This window comes from Rattus norvegicus, chromosome 6 (assembly GCF_036323735.1).
Source record: "Rattus norvegicus strain BN/NHsdMcwi chromosome 6, GRCr8, whole genome shotgun sequence".
NCBI classification, from domain to species: Eukaryota; Metazoa; Chordata; class Mammalia; order Rodentia; family Muridae; genus Rattus; species Rattus norvegicus.
Window position 1 is genome coordinate 47,182,906 of NC_086024.1, and position 20,604 is coordinate 47,203,509.

The window sequence follows — 20,604 nt, forward strand, 5'->3', positions numbered from 1 at the left end:
GACTGGAAGTTTAATTACTATGCTTTCTGGCTGTAGCCCTTATATTGTGCAGTAGAAATGGAAGTGTGGGTGCATGGGAGGAGGAACTTTACAGACTGTATGTCCCCATGATCTTTCCTGTTAGCATAGATGTCACTTTTATTGAGGGGACAGTGATGCTGTCTTGAGCTATTCAAATATGGGTGGTGATGATTCATTTTGCTCCATTTCTTCCCCAAATAGTTCTTTAAATATTAAAAAAAAGTGTATGTGTATGGGTGTTCTGCCACACATATGTCTGTGGGACACACATGTGTAGTGCGCACAAAGGCCAAGAGAGAGGCATCAGATACCCTAGAGCTGGAGTTATAATTGTTAGCTACTCTGTGGATGCTGTGAATTAAGCCTGGGTCCCCTGGAAGAGCTGCTAGTGCTCTCAGTAGCTGATTCACCTCTCCAGTCTCCCTCAATAGATCTCTGATATTTGGGTTTTGCCAATAGGAGAGATTGTCTGGTTTCATATCTAAACAGTCAATCATAACCCTTGGTCATTAGATGAGGCCTCTGCCCAGGGTCCAAAATAGATTTTACCATCTCCCAAAGTTTTTATTATATTTATTTGTGTATGTATCTGTCTGTGAGCATGTGTGTGCTGTGGCACGAGTATAGAGGTCAAAGGACAAAAGTTGGTTCTTTGCCTCCATTGCTTGGAGCCCTGGGATTGAACTCAGATTTCAAGCTTGGAGGCATGTGCTTTAGCCCACTGAGGTGTCTAACGGCCAATATACTTCACATCCTTCAGAAATATCGTTAAATTGGAGAATACCATTTTGCCAAGTTCAAGTCCACATTATAACCCACTGCCCATATCTTCAGAGACAGTATTACCTATTAACTTTTCTAACACATTTTCAATGTCAATTTGTAAACAACTCTAAATAAAGCACGCTTCATTTTTAGAGACTAGAACTTACTTCAATTTGAAAATGTGGGAAATTTATATTGTGCATATTTTAAAATGAAGTTCCTTCTCTCTTCACTAAATTGTTTGCCTGACAAAATGTTCACATTCTCGATTTGATAAGTACATCTATTTGGAATATGCTTGTGTTCGTATCCTATCTGAAAGGGACAGGCATTGAAATACATAAATTGTCTCTGTCATTATGTAAGATATGTCTTTGTAAAGAAATCTTGATAGGACTTTGGAATTAGTAAACTTGTTTTAGACTTAAATCTCGATGCTGCTCATGTGCGATGTGAAATGTTTTAAATTACAATGCGGCAGGTGTATTTGTTTCTGTTTTTCTTTTAAACTGTATGATGTGTGCAACTGGCTGAATGGATAAGAATGCTCATGCTAGAAGCATTAGGACTTGAGTTTGAATCCCCAGCACCAATATAAAAGCCACACTTAGTGCCCACTGCACTGTGGGTGACAGGGAATGGGGACAGGTATCCCAGGAGCTCCTTGGACAGTCAGCCCCATCCAATAGTAAGCTCTGGTTCAGTGAGAAATCCTATTTTAAAGGAAAGAAAGCAGAAAGCCATAGAAGATACCTGACATCCTCTTCTGGCCTTCATATGCACATCCATGGTATCTGGGACCCCTATCCCCACACAAAATGACTACAGTCTTGCTATGTAGCTCAGGCTTTGAGCTCACCTCATGACCCCTCCGCCCCCAACCTCAGGTCTGAGCCTACAGGAGCCATCGTCACATCTAGTTTAATCTGAAATTCTCAACAAGTACAGAACTATTCATTTGCCAGGCGGGCATCTAAAAAAGTCCTGACAAATGAATTCACATTCTGTTAAATAGCATTATGACTTATGACGCACAAAGTCGTTTAACAGGTGCTAAATTTTATTAAAATGCAGTTCAAAGAGAGTCTTTAAAATATATAGATGTGACTCACAGTGATGTTTATCTGGAATTCCCTGTTACATGTACGTCTTAGTATCAGTTATGACAGAGTGTCCTTATAATTATAGTGGGATCCACTGCTTCAGAAAAACCTGCTCAGCGGGGTATAACAATTACTCCCACCCTTGGGACTATTTAATATTTGGTGGCAATAATGTTGCTGTCATGGGTTGGCATCGATACTGTGAACACCGGGAGCTTCAGGTGGACCTCATATTTCTTTTGTTTTTTTTTTTAAAGATTTTATTTATTCATTTTTTATATGACGAGTACACTGTAGCTGTCTTCAGACACACCAGAAGAGGGCATCGGATCCCACCACAGATGGTTGTGAGCCACCATGTGGTCGCTGGGATTTGAACTCATGACCCTTAGAAGAGCAGTCAGTGCTCCCAACCGCTGAGCCATCTCTCCAGCCCGGACCTCATATTTCTTAATGCTTTCCCTTATATTTCATAATTGTTTTATCTAGGTAATCTGTGGCTATGGCAAACAATGGGTTAGGTGACGGGCACAGCTCCCCAAGTACATTAAGGTCTGCTCCAAGGTTCTGCATTACTTGGTTGTTTCAATATATAATTTCTTATAAAGTAAACGTCAGTGTGTGAAATGCATTTTACTTATACCCTTAAATCTTTAATAATGGACACAGACACACACACAAATCTGAAAACAAATTTAATGAAAAAAAATATAAATATATATAAATGAAGAGGAAGGTCGTAGGATGTTGAGAAAGTCATTGAGAAGATCTGGGAAATGGAGACAGGAAATAAGTAACAATTTAGGAATTCCAACACGGTACAACTAAGAATTCTGCAAGCTGCTCTGTGGTGGCACTGGAGGAGGATGGCAGCTGCCTTCGCAGCTACTGGTGGAGCAGGTGGAGGATGCCGGCACCCAAACTAGGAAAACCGGAAAGTCTAAAGAGAGATCTTTATCATGGCTGTGCAATTTGGCAGGGTGTGTGGTTCAGGGGGGTGGGAGCTACAGAGGATCTCTAGAAAAACCACTGGATCCTACATCACCAAGTTCATGGTGACCACCACTTCTCTGGCTACTCGAGCTCAGCACCTGATATTAAGCAGTAACTGATATTGTCACTTAGCAGCTTGGTTCCTGAAGCATTGAACTGAAAGACTTTCCATTGGTACACATTGCAGCTAGCCGCTTTATTTTTATTTCTGTGTCATGGGCGTCTTGCCTGCATATACATTTATGCACCGAGTGCATGCAGTGCCCGGAGGGGCTAGAATCCGGCATCTGACTTTTGTGAGCCACCATGTGTTGCTGAGGATCAAACCTTGGTTCTCTGGAAGAGCAGGTAGTGGTGCTAACCACTGACATGTCCACCCTTTAAAGATGTGATGACAGAGGTCATCGTTACAGCTGCTACACTGGAGTTAGCGGGCAGGTGCACTCAGTGGCTGCATGATGTACAGCAGTTCTTTGCCTTGGGAAGCTTGTGTGTCACTGTAGAGTCCGGGATAGCCTAGAACTCAAGCTCTTCCTGCCTTGGCCTCCCACATAGGCCACAAAGTCCAGCTAAACATCAATGGCAGCACTGAAATTTCTAGGAACATGCTTTCAAAACTTTCAGGAAACACTGGTTTCAATTTGGAATTCTAGCTCTAGCTGGCAGATGCTACCAGTGGGTATGTCCCCATGCCCCTCTCCTTTGAACAGTCATATGGTGCCGACACAGGAAGGAAACCCACCTTCAAGCTTCTGGGCAAAAGTCCATCCAGTAAACTCCCAGAGAATCCGTGGGTGCTTAGGGATGACCCATGAACAATGGGAAAGACACAACCTAGACCTTCTAGTCCTGTTTTGATTTCTCTCCAGAGATCTGACTTGTTTTGAAAAAGATGGTCCTGGAGGTACTACTGAAATACACTGCCTTCTTGGGTTGTATCAGACTTACTTGAGTCTATTTTGTCTACTCATTTATCTTTGGATGACACTTAAGTAACTCCAGAGGGAACAGTTTCAAGTGCTCTCTCGGAGGAGTATCTAGGGACCAGTAGCTGAATACATTTTACATGAGGAATGAGTCACTTTATGAAATAAGACCAAATTCCTGGCTCCTGTCCTAGAATAACAGGACCATTTCATTAGTTTAGTGGCTAGATGTTAACTAAAAAAAAGAAAAAAGAAAAAAAGATAAATATCTGTAGATTGAGACAGTATTTACAGAAACACTGTATTAAAGGACAGTGTCTAATGTACCTAAGATTTCCAAAATCTTTAAAACAGTAATTTATTTGTCTCAAAATGATAGTCCAAATTATATTTATTTTCTTAGTTCTTTCCTATGAGATTCTTATGTAATTTACCGTCTACTATTTACATTTTTTTTTCTGAGACAGGTTCTCACTGTGTAGCCCTAGCTGTCCTTGAACTCACAGAGCCTGCCTCTGCCTCCCGAGTGCTGGGATTAAAGGCGTGTGCGACCATGCCTAGCTGATTTACCTCTATTTTAGAGACAAAGTCTTACTATGTAGCCTTGACTTGTACAGATCACACTGGCTTCAGACTCAGAGCATTCTTCCTGCCTTTACCTCCCCATAGTACAGGCCTGAGACATTCCTCTCTGCTTGCCTTTTTAAAACTCCTTTCCTATTGTGCAGGTTATACAGACTCAGGAGAGATACATAGACAAACAAAAATAACCAAACACACTGCCGCATACTTAGCATTTAAGAAGAAAAAAAAAACCTAGTTGTTGTCATGATATTTATTTATTTAATGTAAAATTTTCATGTGAGGTAGACCAAGATTTTATTGTCCTCTAATAGCTCATCGACACCAGCACCCTCCGACATCCCCACACCCCTCTGCGGCTGCCACCATCTTAGCAGGGATAACTGAAGTGTCGTTGGCTTACATCTTCCCCTGGCATCCGGCACCATGGTAAACATGACAGAGACTGCAAGATCCACAACTTCTGTAGCAATTACTGTGAGTGATGCCAGTATTTGCCCAGAGCTGAATATGACAACCCTTAAGTGAACTATCTGAATTATATAAAAAATTGGGTTCCCATTTTAGAGATGAAACCATTAGAAGCCAAGGAATCAATTAAATAAACTTCAAACTCAGGGTAATCCCGTTTTAGTTCTCAACTTCTTCACCTGGCGGGGCTTCTATAAGCCTTTTCTCCAGTACCTCCACAGATAGGACAGTATTTCAAATGAAAACGCTAATGCAAGTTCTCCCTTGACATTTATATTTTCTTACATGACCTATGTTTACTTTGGAAGTGTCACCTTCTTACCTGTTTAATAGCAACATGGGATTAAGTGTTCCCAGGAACACAGCGTGTCTTTCGTTTTTTAAGGGTGGTGTTTTGTGGGGTTTTTTGTTTGTTTGTTTTTTTTTTTAACAGTGCCCTGTGATATACAGTGTTTTAGGTCTAGGTTAGAATCCACACTCGAAAACTCAAACAGGAAGAAATATCTGCTTTCAGGTGGAAAATAAATTAAAAGATAATTTGATGAAACTGAAAGCCAGCCTTATCTGATTGTAAGGCATTCCTCAGCAAGCACCTCATGTACCGGAGAGCCACATGCCTGGAGAGTGAGTCCTTGGCAAGGGAACTGGGTTAGGTGTGTAACCATAGACGTTATGGTTACACAGTAGAGAGGGTTCCTGCTCCTAAGTCTTCACCGGTGTTGGTGTTGTTAAGTCATGGAACCAAATCCAACGCCAGTGACAGAAGGGTTGGAGATGCTTACAGGAAGATGTGCTGTTCAACACGTTCCCCTAGAGAAGGGCAGATCTGCTCAGTCACAGGCTTCTGGGGTTATTATGGACATGAGAGGTGTGGCAACCATGAGCGGGGATAGTGGACCCTCCCCCTTAGCAGACAGGCCAGACTGTTTAGCACAGCAGTGATATGTCAATACATTTCAGGGAGGGAATGCCTTAAAACCCAAATAAGCAGAAATGAACAGAAACATTAGGCAGAACTGAGAAAAGTAAGGCATTCTTACTAATGCAGTAGATGCCGCAGGTGGTAATGCGTGGTGATTATGTCACAACCTGGGGAGAATCTAAAGCTTTACAGTGAAGGTGGTTTGTAATTTAGATGTGAATATCATTATGCAAACTTGTGGAAACAGAAGAGAATTGTTTCAATACCTAAAGGCCAGGGCTTACAAACTGCATCTTTCCATCAAGAAAGGGCAGTGTTTGATTAATTGATTGATTTTTGAGACAAGGTCTCACAACATAGCCCAAGTTGACCTGGAAGTCACGTTGTAGCTTAGGCTGGCTGCTAATTCATAACAATCCTGTGGCAGCCTCCCCAGTGCTGGGGTCACAGTCACTGTGTAAGCCACTATGCTCAGATCGAGGCATTATTTTAAAAGAGATTCAACTCATTCACATAAAAGTGAAACAGCCCAGGAGCTGGAGAGATGATTCAATGATTCAGAGCAATAGCCACTCTTCCAGGATCTGGGTTCAATTCCTAGCACTCATATGGTGGCTTACAACTCTAATTTCAGTTCAGAGGGATCCAATGCCATCCTCTTCTGGCCTCTTCAGGCACACAACTGGTGAAGAGACACACATGCAGGCAAGCTCCCATACACATAAAATAAAAACAGAACAAAAAACAAATAAAAGGAAATCAGACGATTCCCTCAGATACAGATTTCAAATAGGTATTTGAATGCACATTTCAGAGAAGAAAGGTTGACTAGAGAAATAGAAAATTAGAAGTGGCTCTGAAACCCATGGAACAACTGCAAAGGTCTGCCCTTTCCTCAAGAAATAATAGTTTTGACTGTATCTTTCAGCGAAATAAACCTAGGTTAAAATTAGATTCATAGAGGCAGAGAAAGCCCCAGAAATTCTTGGGACTCACACGATTGCAGAGGAGGAGGGGAATCACTCTAGTTTGCTCAATAAGGAGGCAATGAGACTGAAGGTACTAAGTGTTGTGTTCACTGTTGGAGTCCCCTAAGCACCGAGTCCGGACAGCCAGAACCTTTGCTGCATGAGACACCTCTTGTTCAGGCTCCCTTGTTATTTCATAACTGCAGCATCGTAGGTCTTAAAGGTTAGCGTTCGCCGGTTAAGCTCACTCTGTGGGTGCTAAAGGGTGCCAGCCACTTAGCCAACCTTATTATGTGTGTAGTTCAATGGCCTTCAACTCGGAAGTGATTCCAGGAAATAAAGGGTATAAAATAGGCAAGCTAATTGCCCAAGAGCTCTAATTTCATGACACATACCATTTTTATACAACACAAGCAGCTTGGCAGATTATTCATTTCTTCTGAATGGTTTATTCAAAGTTAAAAATAAGTTGAGAAGGGATTGTTTTATTGTAGCAATCTTTAATTATCATAGCCATTTCCATTTTCAGAGGCAAGGGCAAGGGAGCCGGACGAGAACACTGCTACCCTGTCACTTGTCACCCATAAACGCTGCTTGGCACTTAGGCTTTGGCTCAAGTTGGTAACACTAGTTAAAGACGTGATTTCTATCTTAAGGCCTCTTTACCACTTGAGATTATTTTTAGAATTAGAACAATACTAATATCTTTAAAAACCCAGCCTATTATTACTTCTGAGCTCACAGTCACTCTTTACTATTGTAAAGTAGGACACCTAGCATTGTTTACACTTAACAATGGGAGGCTTGGGGCATAAGAAGAAGGTGAGTGAACTTCTAAAGTTCACAGCTCTTTGCTGTGATATTTAGGAATAAATTTCAGGTCTTTTGACTACCAACTCAGCCTCTGTGTTTTCTAGAAAGGGTATTGTGTGTTTTTTTTACATTAAAAACTGACCCGTCCTGGTGCTTTGTATTACTTTACTGTCTCATACACATGGTGATTTTGTCTTTTGATGGTTAGCACCATGTATGTTTTACAGCATCCACACAGTCCCTTGAACACAGTGAATATTCAATAAATGCTTCTAAGAGTTAGGGACATGGGGACTGCTCTCATAGGTTGGTTATCTGAGGCAGGACAATGAAGAATCACATGTAACTCATTCAGTTCTTTCTCATCTGAAGGCTCCTAGTCAAATTAGCAGATCCTAGTGGGGAAGCCTCCATCCAACTTACATTCTCATCACTGGTTGTTAACTCAACAGTCTGTTTCCTCATTAAAAACATAGAGATGGAGTATTTTAAAATTTAAGGTGTAGTTGACAAAATGTCTATATTTACAGTATACCACATGATATTTTAATACATGTATATACTATGTATACACTGAAAACCAGTTAAATCTAGATGCAATATTTTCATAGGAGAGAAACATTTTTCATTTTTAGAATTATATTAAATTTCCTGAATGGTTAATTCAATACATCAACCTGACTGGGTTGATGGAGGACTGGATAGACAGTAAAATAGTATTTCTGAACGTGTCTATAAGGATGTTTATAGAAAAGATTAGCTTTTGAATTGGTAGACTGTGGAAGGAAAATTGCCTTCTTCAGTGTGGGTGGGCATCATGATTGAACTGAAAGAAACCTCAAAGGTAGAGGAAGGAAAATGTGCTTAAGCTGGGGCATCCGCATCAGGAATTTTGTCAACACCGGTGCAGCTGTCTTTTGGATGCTGAGGTCCATACCTCAGAGCTCCTCTGGCCCATAGGCCTTTGAATTTGGACTGGAGCTATAGACCTCAAGTGCTCCTGACTGCTTTGTATAAGGCTTCTATGTCTTCATCATCTCAAGGCAGTTCCTTATACCTTCTTCTGTTTCTTTCTATGCATTCCGTTTGGTCTATTTCTCTGGAGGATTCTGACTAATGTGGTAGTTTTCAAATGTTACAATGTGGCAAACAGTCGTAACCTTTTCATACACAGTTATTATTACTTCTTTTCTTATATAAGGAAACTAAGGTGAATAAAGGTTGTCGGCGCCAGCACCGACCTGGTACCGAGAATCGGGCGAAAGCCTACGGGATGAAAGAAACACACACACACAGGTTATTCGTGTCAAGCCAGGAGAGAGAGAGAGAGAGAGACTCCTGTAGCTTTATTCACCACTTATATACCCAAGTTCCCCAGGTGATATCTGGGAAGCACAGTGGGAAACCCTGGCTCGTGACTACCTGGCTCGTGACTTCAGTTAACAAAAGACTGACTTCAAGATCTGAATTAATTAGGGAGAAATCCCAGAAGACCAGCCTAAATCTCAAGGATAAAGGCTGAGGAAGTAAAAGGCAGAAGTAAATTGACCACCACCCAGGTGTGGTCCAGGTGTGTCAGTTCCACGTGCATCAGCCGGGCTCAGCAGAGGTCATGCAGTGGAGATATCGGGTGTTTACTACTTGGTCTTTTCTTCCTGTGCCGTAAATACATGGGAGAGGCCTCTGTCCAACAATCCCATGACTTCTTAACTGTGGCCATGCAGTTGCAAAGCAGTCAGGCCCAAATCCAATATGGCACTACATCTCCCCCGTTATTTATATATAAAAGACCATTAGGTGGAAGTAGTGGTCTGAGAGAGATCAGACATGCCTCACAGAGTGCCCAGCTCGGCCATGGCGAGCCACTCTTGCAGTTAGGACTGCACCCCAATGGCCAGAAATGAACTTATGCTGTAACACACTGTTCTGGGCTATACGTGTGTTTATTGGGGGAGAAACTGGGCAGAGGAGCATTTGACCGGCCCGTACGTTTAAACGGGGTGTAGCCACCTCTGTCTTAGGATCGACCTCTCAAACCCCAGCCTTATCTGTCATAGGATCACCTTGTCGCCCCCAAGGTTCCTGCCTTAGATTGGTCAAGGGTCAGAGGAAGTTGCCCGTCCCTGAGGATAGCTACATTGGATCATCTTGTCATTCCTCTTACTTGAGCCCAGGGGCGAAGGAGCAGAGGCCAGATGGCGTTAATTTAAGAGATTGTGGAAGTTGAGCCTCTCCTGATAAGTAGTGGGCACCTCATCTGGTTCTCCTCAGCTGTTACCACCAAGGGCCGTAGTCAAGCCGCTCCTATAATAAAATTTAGAATTCCCAATTGTTAGCAACTACTCCAGAAAGTTCACCCACTGTGCTTGCCTAACAATAGATTGGGGGAGGGTAACTCCAGACACTGCAGACACAATGGCTGCAGCAGTAATGGCTGCCACAATAGCAGCGAAAATGCCTAGGTCTTTCCCAGGACAGTTCAGGATCAGTCATTCTTCTCTGGACCAACCAGCAGGCAATGGAACCATGTCTGAGATCTGCAGAACCAGGGCAGAGTTCCCCAGTCCACAGCAGCTTCCAGCAAGCAGCAGTGCACAGAGGGTCGGAGGGCAGGCCGAGATGGGACAGGACACAATGACTGCAGCAATGCCAGAATTTCTGTGATGACAAAAGATGAGGGGGAATCCTCCGTCTTCCTCTAAGGGCACAGGAATGACTCCAGGAACCAGAACCACGAGAGCTGAATTGAATCTTCATGCTCCCAGGATCAGCATGGCTCAGACTCTCAGGCAGCTGGCACACTCCTGTAGCATTCTGTAGAAAAAACACAAACATTCCCTCTTCCCCATATAAAATACCTGGACAGGATCATGCCAATATGTGGGTCTTTCTATTTCACCTAGGCAGAAGTATGCCTAGTTGTAGGGTGCCATAAACCTTGGCATCCAAATTTTAAAATTGAAATAAAAGGAGCATTATTAGCATTCAGGGATAGTTCCCCCTTTTATTTATTAAAATTGTTAAAATATTATTTATTAAGATAAGTCCTCGAGGATTAAATTGAGGACACTGAGCACTTGTATTTATAAATTGACTTGTATACCAAATTATTGTTTCCAGCATTATTGTTTTGATGATATAAAGAATGAGACTTTTTGACTAATTGTTTCTATGTAAGGCCTATAATCTGCCTGGTATTATTGTCCTCCCTTGCTAAGGGGTCCAGGCAATACAGTTTGAGTTTTTAAATGGCCTATAAAGGAACAGTACTTAGTGCTCTTAACCACTAAGCCATCTCTCCAGCCCCTCACCAGCTTTATTTACCTAAACATAAGCATTAATTAGAAATGTCAAATCCTGTAAACAAGGTCCAGATTTAGCCTTATTTAGAAATCCCTGAGTTGGCAGGGTGAGGCTGGGCGTTGAAAGTAAGCAAATGGAGTCTTCCTCTTTTTGTGAGGGTGTGTTATCAACTCCATTACCATTTTCAAAGAGCTGGGTCTATGGTTTTGTTTAGTTGTCTGAGCCAGAGCACTGAAAGGACAGTGAGTTGTCAGACAATTTACACTGAAATCATCACTCACTGATTTTATGTAGAAAACCTGCCTCTAATAAAGCATTAAGTAATTGTAAAATTTGAGGGCTAGTAGTATCTAAAAAAAAAGGAAAACCTTTTAATCAATTGTAAAACCACAAGCCACACATTGGCTATCAGTATATGAATTGAAAGCTTGATTTTTAACATTTAAAAACAGTGGCTACAGCACGTAATTTAATAGTCTGTATTGAAGCAGGGGAAACTCAAGAGAATAAACAAGTGATCCAATCATACATGTAGCCTTTTCATTAGATGAACCACCTATAAATACACTAAGCGCATTTTCTATGGGTTGCATGCACAAATTTACAGGAAATACAAAAGCATGTAAAGAGTAAAATTATCAATCTTGCCTGAAATTTGTATATGTAATAGGCCAAATATCAGTATTTTGTAATAACCAATTAACTGTTGTTTGGAATAAGATATGTTTTACCAGGTTTCTATTTAAAATACTTTTATGACTCCAGTCCACAACTCTGTACTAACACAGCTGAAGCTTTATCTCCAATGTGCATAACAAAGACCTAAGTCCTCTGGTAGGGTGAGGTACTTAGCCAATTAACATATCCTTAGAAGCTTAAAATTAGCTTCAAATATTCTTTTCTGGAGTAGTGTAACAGCTACTCCCCAAATATTAAAGCTCATTTTGAGAGCAAAGGTTTGTAGTAAAAATTTCCATATACATTGAAAGATTTAAGGTTCTAACTTCTTACATCGAAGAAGCAACAAAATTACATAATATAAGGCTATTAGCCATTCTTAATGATATCACTCTATGGGCTCTCTAAAATTATAAGCAGGCTCACGAAATGAAAACTCAAAATCAATCCTCTAAATCTATCTTGAAATGGCAGTTGGAGTAAGTAAACTGGCTGTAATGCTCTCACAAGTTCTAAAACCTCATCAATCCTTCGTAAATCTTGTAACAATCTCTACCTGTTTGATTTTTTTCTCAATTATAAATAAGTTTGAGTTACTCAATGTAACACTGGCAATCCTTAATCACAATCCTTACGTTCTCCTTGTAACACCAGAGCACAACCACAAGGTCACCTGAGTTCTGAGTAGTGACTAGGCAGCTGTCCTTGGGGCAGTGGAATTAGCATTAAAATACAGATAACTTCAGGGCAAACCACAACTTTGGAAAGCAAAACTTAACCTCTAACAAACTAGTCTCCAAAATCCAGTCTCCAAAACACCGAGTCTATCCTTCATGCTACTAAGTTTGACTGCCAATTCCTACATATGAACGCAGAATGGTGCGGTCTCTAATACCTCAACAAAGAGACATTGCCCTAAAATCTTTTAGAAGCCTGATTTCTAGGATAAGAATTCCATAAAAATATTATCTCAATTTAGACCTGTTTCCCTAGGTTGGCTCATGCCACATGTTGTCTAGAATGACTCCATCTAAATTACCAGCTTTATGTCAACTTTCTGTTACCAATATTATACTTTTTTAACCATATCCAATAACCTAAAAGCCAATAGTCCATAACCAAGGCATGTAGAGCATATTTATACATTTAAAACCAATCAGAAACAAAATTGAAGTGGCTACACCTATCTTTAATATTTAGACCAAGCACCATTTTTACTTTTTCTAGCTGTAATATTAAGAGAAGCACCTTGTCACCTGCTAAGTCAAATAATAAGTCAGGGATTTTTCTAAGAGAAACAGCCATCCGCTCCCTTAACATAGAAGCTGAGGAGCTGCTGGCTCCTTTAAGATTGGCTAGTGTAAACATTTAGCCAGCCCCCTGGGGAGCTTGCCCAGCAGATTTAGGCTTCTAGCTACAGATGTAGGCTCCAAAAGCCAATTGAAACTTTTTATTTATTTGTACCTTTTTTGAAAGGAGTTAAAACTACATCAATGGGTGAATCAACCAGCATTTAAAATTTTAACCTTTTCTTTTAAACATGAAACACAAAACATTTAAACAACGAGAAACAAAAACCACAGACATAAACTGACAGACATGGACAGCTTGGTGCACCAAGGACAAACAATAGACATAAAGGGAAAAAACTAGATGGTGTCCCACTGAAGGGACCCACATATCCTACCTATGGAACCCAGAACCAGAAATAAGCATTTCTCCAATAGGAGCCAGCAGAGAGGCAGGACGTTCCTGCTTTCCCTCTGTTCCTAGGAGAGCTCTGAAAAGGTTTTTCTTTCTCCAAAGCAACCTCGGAGAGTCCGGGAGGACTGTTTTTCCCCAACCCGTTCTCTCTCATGTCTAGGGTATAAACTATCTCTAGTCAGGGTCCAAAGACTAAAATATAACTCTAACAGAACACATATGCAAAAACACTTTACCGTTACCTTGTCCCTTTTTTATGACAAGTTTTACTCAGGCTAGCCCAAATCATCCAGGCCTTTCCTGACCCATCTTACGTCCAATCCGTCCCTTCTCCTCCTATGCTGGCCGGGCTCCAGGGACGTCCCGTAGGTGGTACCCCCTTTCTTCTCCGATCTCGGTGGGACCTCCATTTGTCGGCGCCAGCACCGACCTGGTACCGAGAATCGGGCGAAAGCCTACGGGATGAAAGAAACACACACACACAGGTTATTCGTGTCAAGCCAGGAGAGAGAGAGAGAGAGAGACTCCTGTAGCTTTATTCACCACTTATATACCCAAGTTCCCCAGGTGATATCTGGGAAGCACAGTGGGAAACCCTGGCTCGTGACTACCTGGCTCGTGACTTCAGTTAACAAAAGACTGACTTCAAGATCTGAATTAATTAGGGAGAAATCCCAGAAGACCAGCCTAAATCTCAAGGATAAAGGCTGAGGAAGTAAAAGGCAGAAGTAAATTGACCACCACCCAGGTGTGGTCCAGGTGTGTCAGTTCCACGTGCATCAGCCGGGCTCAGCAGAGGTCATGCAGTGGAGATATCGGGTGTTTACTACTTGGTCTTTTCTTCCTGTGCCGTAAATACATGGGAGAGGCCTCTGTCCAACAATCCCATGACTTCTTAACTGTGGCCATGCAGTTGCAAAGCAGTCAGGCCCAAATCCAATATGGCACTACAAAAGGTTCCAAAGCTGTCTAGTAAATGGAGACAGAAAATAAAACAAAACACGAAACCCAACAAAAAATAGATCTGTTGACTCTAAAATCTAAGCTGTTACTAAATAGGCCAAGATATTTGACCTATACTCTTGACATAAAATTTCTCAGATGGCTCAAATCTTTCCGATCCTAGATATTAAAATAAATAATTTCATAAAGTTATAACAGGTACCTAAAAGTTTCTACTAAAAAGTACTTATTCCTCTCTTGGCTCACAAGGAAGCTGGAAGCAGGAGGGAAGCCTGGCACCATTCCCTTCACTTTGTATCTGGCTCCTTTACTTGAGGTCAGCTACAGGTAAGTATGCTAATACCAGAGAATATCTAAAAGTGGCAACAATTCTTTCATTTCCACTCAAGGATGAAGGCACAATAAATTGTCAACTTTTACAATGTCTTGTTCCAGACCTCCTAAAAAGTGTCTGCCTGTCAGGACCCTAAAGTGACCTGATTGTCCTACCAAGCAATAAGGACTTATCTAGGGCCATTTTACAGGACTAGAACTGAGATAATGGTTAACCAGAGTGCATGTATGTTTAGTTATGCATACCTCTTGTTCACTGCCCCACTTTCCCCTCTATTTAAAGTGAGCATCGCTACTGGAAGATTTGTTGAAATGCTTAATTCCATCATCCCGAAGTAGCACTTTGATTGCAGTCCTCTTCTGACTTCTCACCATTACTTTTGCCTGCTTTCCTTAGGTCCAGGGCTGACAGGTTAAAACCGGAGTCAGGTCTCAATTAAAGGAGTCTAAAAAAAGATAATTTAGCGCCCAATAGTTCCTTTGGTAGACAGGATTTGTTCTAGGGTTGTATCTTATGCTGCCTACTTTAGGTTGCAATATGTTTCTAACACCCACTTTTTAAGGTTTTAAAATGGTATTTTCCCCTTCAGTTTGTATGTTCAGCCACCTGTATACTTCCTTTACACTTCCCTAAAGTGGAGGGGGGGGGGAGAGAGAGAGAGAGAGAGAGAGAGAGAGACAGAGACAGAGACAGAGACACAGAGAGACAGACAGAGAGAAAGCGGTCCTCCCTCCAAGGTTATATTAATAGAGAAGTCCTGACTTGGGGTTATTTTAGCAAGTAGCTTATTGGACAGGTTTGATTTTTAATTGGTCGCAGCTAATTGGAACACAATATTAAGAGTCAAAGACCTCATCCCTCCCCCTCCTTCCCGTCTTCTATCTACTGTGAACTAAAAAACTACCTTACTAGGAGGGCTCAGTTGTCCAACCAGAGAATATTAGGCAGGAAGGTACTATCCCAACTAAATTCAATCGGCCCTTTTCAGAGACAGCTGGGTCCACAGCCAGGTTTCCTGAAGCACTATTTGTGCTCTTACTACTGAAGACTCTAGAGTGGTCCTTGAGGAAGTGGTGTACCTAGTAGTTGATGGCTATTCTGTAGTGGGTGTTGAGCCTGAGAGTGAAGAGGGTCTTTAAGAGATCAGAACTGGGGTTAAGTTAGTTGGATCCCCACCCCCACTGTTATTTTGCGCTTGGTTAAGTTACGTAATTTTTCTGAAATTCAATTTCCTTGCTAGATTGAGGGTGGTTATAATACCTGCCTCAGATGGCTGTTGGGAGACTCAAATAAGTCTACCTTTAAAAGCAGTGTTTGCAGCACATTTAAACCCTCCCTTAAATATTAAGTTATTTCTACCTCCCAATTCCAAATGCTTGGATTTTGAGAGGACGACGGCTGGCATTTTCCAGGTGTTCCCATGGCTTGTTTAACGGGTAGGACATCACATTTGGAGGGCCGACACACTAACTGCCCTCCAGGATTGGAAGGTGTGGACACAGCAGAATTTACATCTGGCAGAGATGCTCGTCGGGCAAGAAGGGATGCTTACCAGCAGCCTTTCCTTTGAGGAGGCGGGGCCTTTAAATGCTGGCCGCTGGCTACCCAGGCTTTCCCTCGGGCGCTGCCCAGGTCCGACCTGTTTCCCTCTCGGCTGGTTGCGCGGTGAGGGCATCGTCCCAGCGTGGCCGATCAGGCCCAGGTGGGCGGCGGGTGAGACAGGACCACCCGGATTTCCGCAAGTTTGGGCAGCAAGGGAGACAAAGGCACTTTCTGCTTTTGGTTTCTTGTAGTGCGTCTCCCTGTAGCTCCCAGCCCCCTAGCTTTGTTCCCAACTTCCCCCGGCGCTGCAACCCTCCAAGTCCCCCTCTTTGTCTGGCCGCCACCCCGAGCCCCTTTGTTGTCCACCGTCACTGCCAGTGAGGGGTGGGGACGGCGCCCACCATTCCTGAGAAAGGAAGTGAGCAGAGGCGGAGGCAAAGCCGCCCTCACACGCCCCCACCAGCGAGCATGACTCTCGGTCGCCCTCGGGCGACAGCCGCGGTCGAGCCTCAGCCCCTCGCCCCGGTCCTCAGCACGGAGGAGGGGCGCGGTGAGGCCAACGTCCTCTGATTGGCTGCGGAAGTCGGGGCGCCGCAACGCCATTGGATCACAGGGCTGTCTGGCGCGCGAGTGCGCGAGGTGGGGAGGGGGCGCTGGAAGCTGCTGGAAATCGGGCGGCCGGGCGGCGTGAGGGGGCCGCTCGGTTGGGTGGGCGGGGCGCCTCGCGGTGGGCGGGGTCAAGAGGCCCCGCCTACTGCCCCTCCCCGCACGGCTGCTCGGACCGCGGGCGGCCGAGGGGCGGGCGCGCCGCTGCATCCCCATCCTCGGCGCAGCTCGGCACAGAGCGAGCGAGCGGCGACTGGCCGGAGCGGGCGGGCGCAGCGCTGAGGCCCGGCCATGGCCACCACCAGCACCACGGGCTCCACCCTGCTGCAGCCCCTCAGCAACGCCGTGCAGCTGCCCATCGATCAGGTACCGGCGTCCGGGGCGTCGTGCCCTGGCCGCCTCTGCTGGCCGCGGTGCCACCCGGGCGGGAGCAGGGTGGGGGCTGGGGCCGGGGCCGCTGTGCCGGGCGCCCGGCGGGGCGGGGGCGCGCGGCTGGCCTTGTCCCCCTCGGCTGTCGCTCCGGCTGGTGCCTCTGTGCCCACCCAGCCTCCCATCGCCGCCAGGGCGGGGGTGGGCGCGGGCGGAGGCTCGGCGACAGCCCGCCGGGGAGGGCTAGACAGACGTGCGCGTGTGCATGCTGTCGCTGCCGGGACACCCGGCGTCAGACCCGGGAGTCCTCGGACCGGTGGACCCTGGGACTGTTGCGGGTTATGGGCTCCGGGAGATTGAGGGTGGTCTGGGTGCCGAGTGCCCAAGACGTGGTGTGGATGAATGACGCTTAAGCTGTCCTGCACTTGGGGACAGTTTGCATTGAAGTATGGCTCAACAGACGGAGAGGCAACAGTTTGGGGGAAGACAGGTTATGAAGAGAAGTCAACCTGAGTTCATAGTGCCAGGATTTCTGGTGAAAAAGTTGCAGCTGTGGATAGGAGCAGCCATCCTGCCCCCTCACCCTACCCTCAGAGAGGCATTTGACACTAGGGAAGGCTGGCATTTAAATGAGGCCAGTCGAATTTGATTGTTTAAAGGGCCTCAGGATTACTGAGAAATAAACAGCATTGGGATGGAGAAAGCAGCGCCATTTTTTTGAGCAAAGGAACTTTGGAAGTATGTCCCTGAGAAAGGTCTGGGAAAGTTGTTGGTGAGGTATGATTAGATAGTTGGTCTAGCCCCAGGGCTGAAGGTAATTGACTTTGAAATTCTGCTTAACATTATTTCTGATCTGGAGGTGTTTGCACTTTCCAAAGGATACGGGCTCAGTGTCCTCAGCTTGACTAGCTGCTAGTGATGTCTTCAGGTTTTCATTTAGAGCACGGAATTCCTCTCTGGACTTAAGCTGGAGGTGACATCTGAGCTTAACACTGTGCTCGATGCTTTGTGCTTCACTGTTTAAAATAAAAGACACCCTCAAAGGAGGGTTAAACAGTTCTGCCCAGTGTTCAGGTCTGATTTCTTTCCTCCGTTTCACTCATAACTTTTGATTAACAGTGAAATACCTGTTCTTCACACAGCTTCAACAGCGGTTGTGGTGTGTGTCATGCTAATAGATTATTAGAGTGCCCCAAGTGGAGTGATTCCTTTCATTCACTGAATGAGTCTTTGTTTATTAAGTTGATGATAATCAAAGGCTTTGGATTCTCTCTGCCCTGTGGAGGAGTCTCACCTTTTCCTAAATGTTGTGGCACATGACCTTTAGGTGTGTTACATTTCTGTCCTATTACAGGTTGTTGCCAGCCTACCAGTGCATGCAGGGCAGGATCTGTTGAAAACATTTTCTTGCTATTGTGAAGGAGAGAGAGAGAGAGAGAGAGAGAGAGAGAGAGAGAGAGAGAGAGAGAGAGGCAGGCTTATACCTTTTCATTCTTTTGGTGGGACAGATGATTGCGTATTCTCTCTGTCATAGCCCTATTATGCCAATACGTTTAAAAATACGTTTAAAATTAATAAAGGATCATAACTTTTAAAAGTAATCTAACATCAGTAAGTTCCTCTAAACATCTCAGCAATCCAGAGAAAGTTCTTTGTGGAACTGAAGTGAACAGGAAAACAAGGGAAGGTGACCGGAGTTAAGACTGCCTTTTCTTTATCAGCCAGAGGTTTTGTCTCAGGGTCTTACCTAATCTTCATCTGCTGGGGTCCTCTTGAAGCTTGTGGAACAGCGAGTTTACGTGGCCATTCGTGTAATACAGTTGTTTGCTCTGTGTGGTAAGCCATTCTTAAGAATATTGGGTTAATCCACACAATCTGTACTTTACATAGCAATGATTATTTCTGTGAAATACCAAAGAATCTTCATAATGATGCTCTTGGATTAATTAACATTTATAAAAGTTAGACAGACATTTTAGAATTAAGCCAATCAGAAACGTTTTATAACATGTGACCAGTTGAATCCATGTTGAAAGAAAGCCTAAGACTTGGCTGTAGTTAAATAATGTAATTTCATAGGAAAGAAAAAAGACAAGCCAGGAAGTGAGAAATTATAACTTGCTATGTGTTCATTTGGGATGTGTGTGTGTGTGCGCCAATTTACAGTGCTTAGAGAAATTAGGAAATTGTAAAAGCAGCTGTTTTAGGAAGTAATAAAATGTGAACTTTTTACTATTGTGTTGGCTTGGCACACTTAGAACCCGATGCCCTTGCTGCTGAAGTAGCAGGAGGAAAAAAATGTGTTGTCAGGCAAAGGCAAAGGAACAGAAGATCTTGCCTTAGGCTTCCGAACCTTTATCTTTAGTAAGAGTTCCAGAGTGACCTTGAGGTAGCTGAGGTGGTGTTCTGTAGTCCTTAAATTTAAATTAAAGCATGAAATAATGGTATCTGGGAGGGTACAAGATCCTTTTAAGATAGGAAGTACCTGGCCCCTGATGTTTTCCTCTTTAAGCTTTCCAAATGGCATTATTTCTAGTGTGATCCTGGACTTCTGATGAAAGGAATGTGTGGAGGGTGTGTTTGAGAGGGGAACCATTCTGAGGAGCAGTTGTGCGGAAGGAGCAATTGTGTGAGTCCCAGGAGAGATCAGGTGTCTTCACATCACGGGGCTTTGTGCCTTGTAAGTTGCTGATGTGGGATTTTAGATTCCAGGGCAAGTACCAAAATGAAACCAAGGAAAAACGTCATGATGGTCTATAATCTTATACCGTCTACTGCATTTGCTTTGCCTTACTCTGAGTTATCATGAGATTGCTTTCTAGTTATGCCCCCCTCCCCACTTACTTCCTATGATGCTGTAATTACTACTCTGAAACTGTGGTAACTAGCCAGTATAGGAACCAGGGAAGACCAGTTAGAGATGAGCCATGGGACACCCTCTTGGTATAGGAGTCATTGTTTTATGGGTTATGTGCCAAACTCTTGGGACAGGGAGAAGACATGAGGCAGGGACTCATGCTGGTGTTTTGAAAGGTTTGAAGGAAGGAGAAAGACATGGGCAGGGAAGAAAGATTAGACATTACCAAGCCTGCGAAGTCCAACAGTAACTATGATGCCCAATACTTGAGAGTTTGGGAAATGTTTGCATGTATTCTACATCATTCCATAGGATCCTTACACCTCTGGAAGTCAGAATTCAAACCTGAACTCTTTAGTTCACATGTATGTGTGCCCATGGGCGTGCTTTTAAGTCTTTGCATAGACCGTCAGTGTATTTTGTAGTTGTAATGTGGGAGGAATACTTTGTATGCGTCTTTGTTTTGGAACTGAACCTTTTGTCAGTGAAGGTGAGAAGAGATAAGAACTGTGCAGAGTTCCAAATATTGGTGTGCTGGTGATCGTGGGTTGGGATAGGGAACCCAACCTGTGTGTGTGTGTGTGTGTGTGTGTGTGTGTGTGTGTGTGCATTATACGCTTATGAATGTAAATATGCATGTGTATCTGTATATGTGTGTGTTTGTATGTATATGGTTATATGCTT

At 43.6% G+C, this 20,604-nt stretch overlaps 1 protein-coding gene and 1 long non-coding RNA gene across 7 annotated transcripts in view; one reads left to right on the forward strand and one right to left on the reverse strand.

Moving 5' to 3' along the window:
* Positions 1 to 7,180: 7,180 nt before the first annotated feature.
* LOC134479350 (uncharacterized) lies at positions 7,181 to 16,766 on the reverse strand. Its single transcript, XR_010052548.1, has 3 exons — positions 16,099 to 16,766; positions 14,792 to 14,991; positions 7,181 to 13,704 (listed from the first exon to the last, which is right to left on the reverse strand). It is a non-coding gene; the product is annotated as an uncharacterized LOC134479350 (long non-coding RNA).
* A 79-nt stretch (positions 16,767 to 16,845) lies between these two features.
* The window catches only part of Mboat2 (membrane bound O-acyltransferase domain containing 2), a 126,465-nt gene continuing 122,706 nt past the window's right edge, over positions 16,846 to 20,604 (forward strand). For 2 of the 6 annotated variants that reach the window (XM_063261893.1, XM_063261894.1), the window contains exon 1: positions 16,846 to 17,060. Coding sequence is in view for 2 of the 6 variants with exons in the window: in XM_006239985.5 (XP_006240047.1) it covers positions 16,986 to 17,060 (75 nt within the window). In the remaining 4 variants the exon portion in view is untranslated. The remainder of the gene's footprint in view (positions 17,061 to 20,604) is intronic. The other 4 variants (XM_006239985.5, XM_063261892.1, NM_001108016.3 and 1 more) reach the window with 4 other exon arrangements.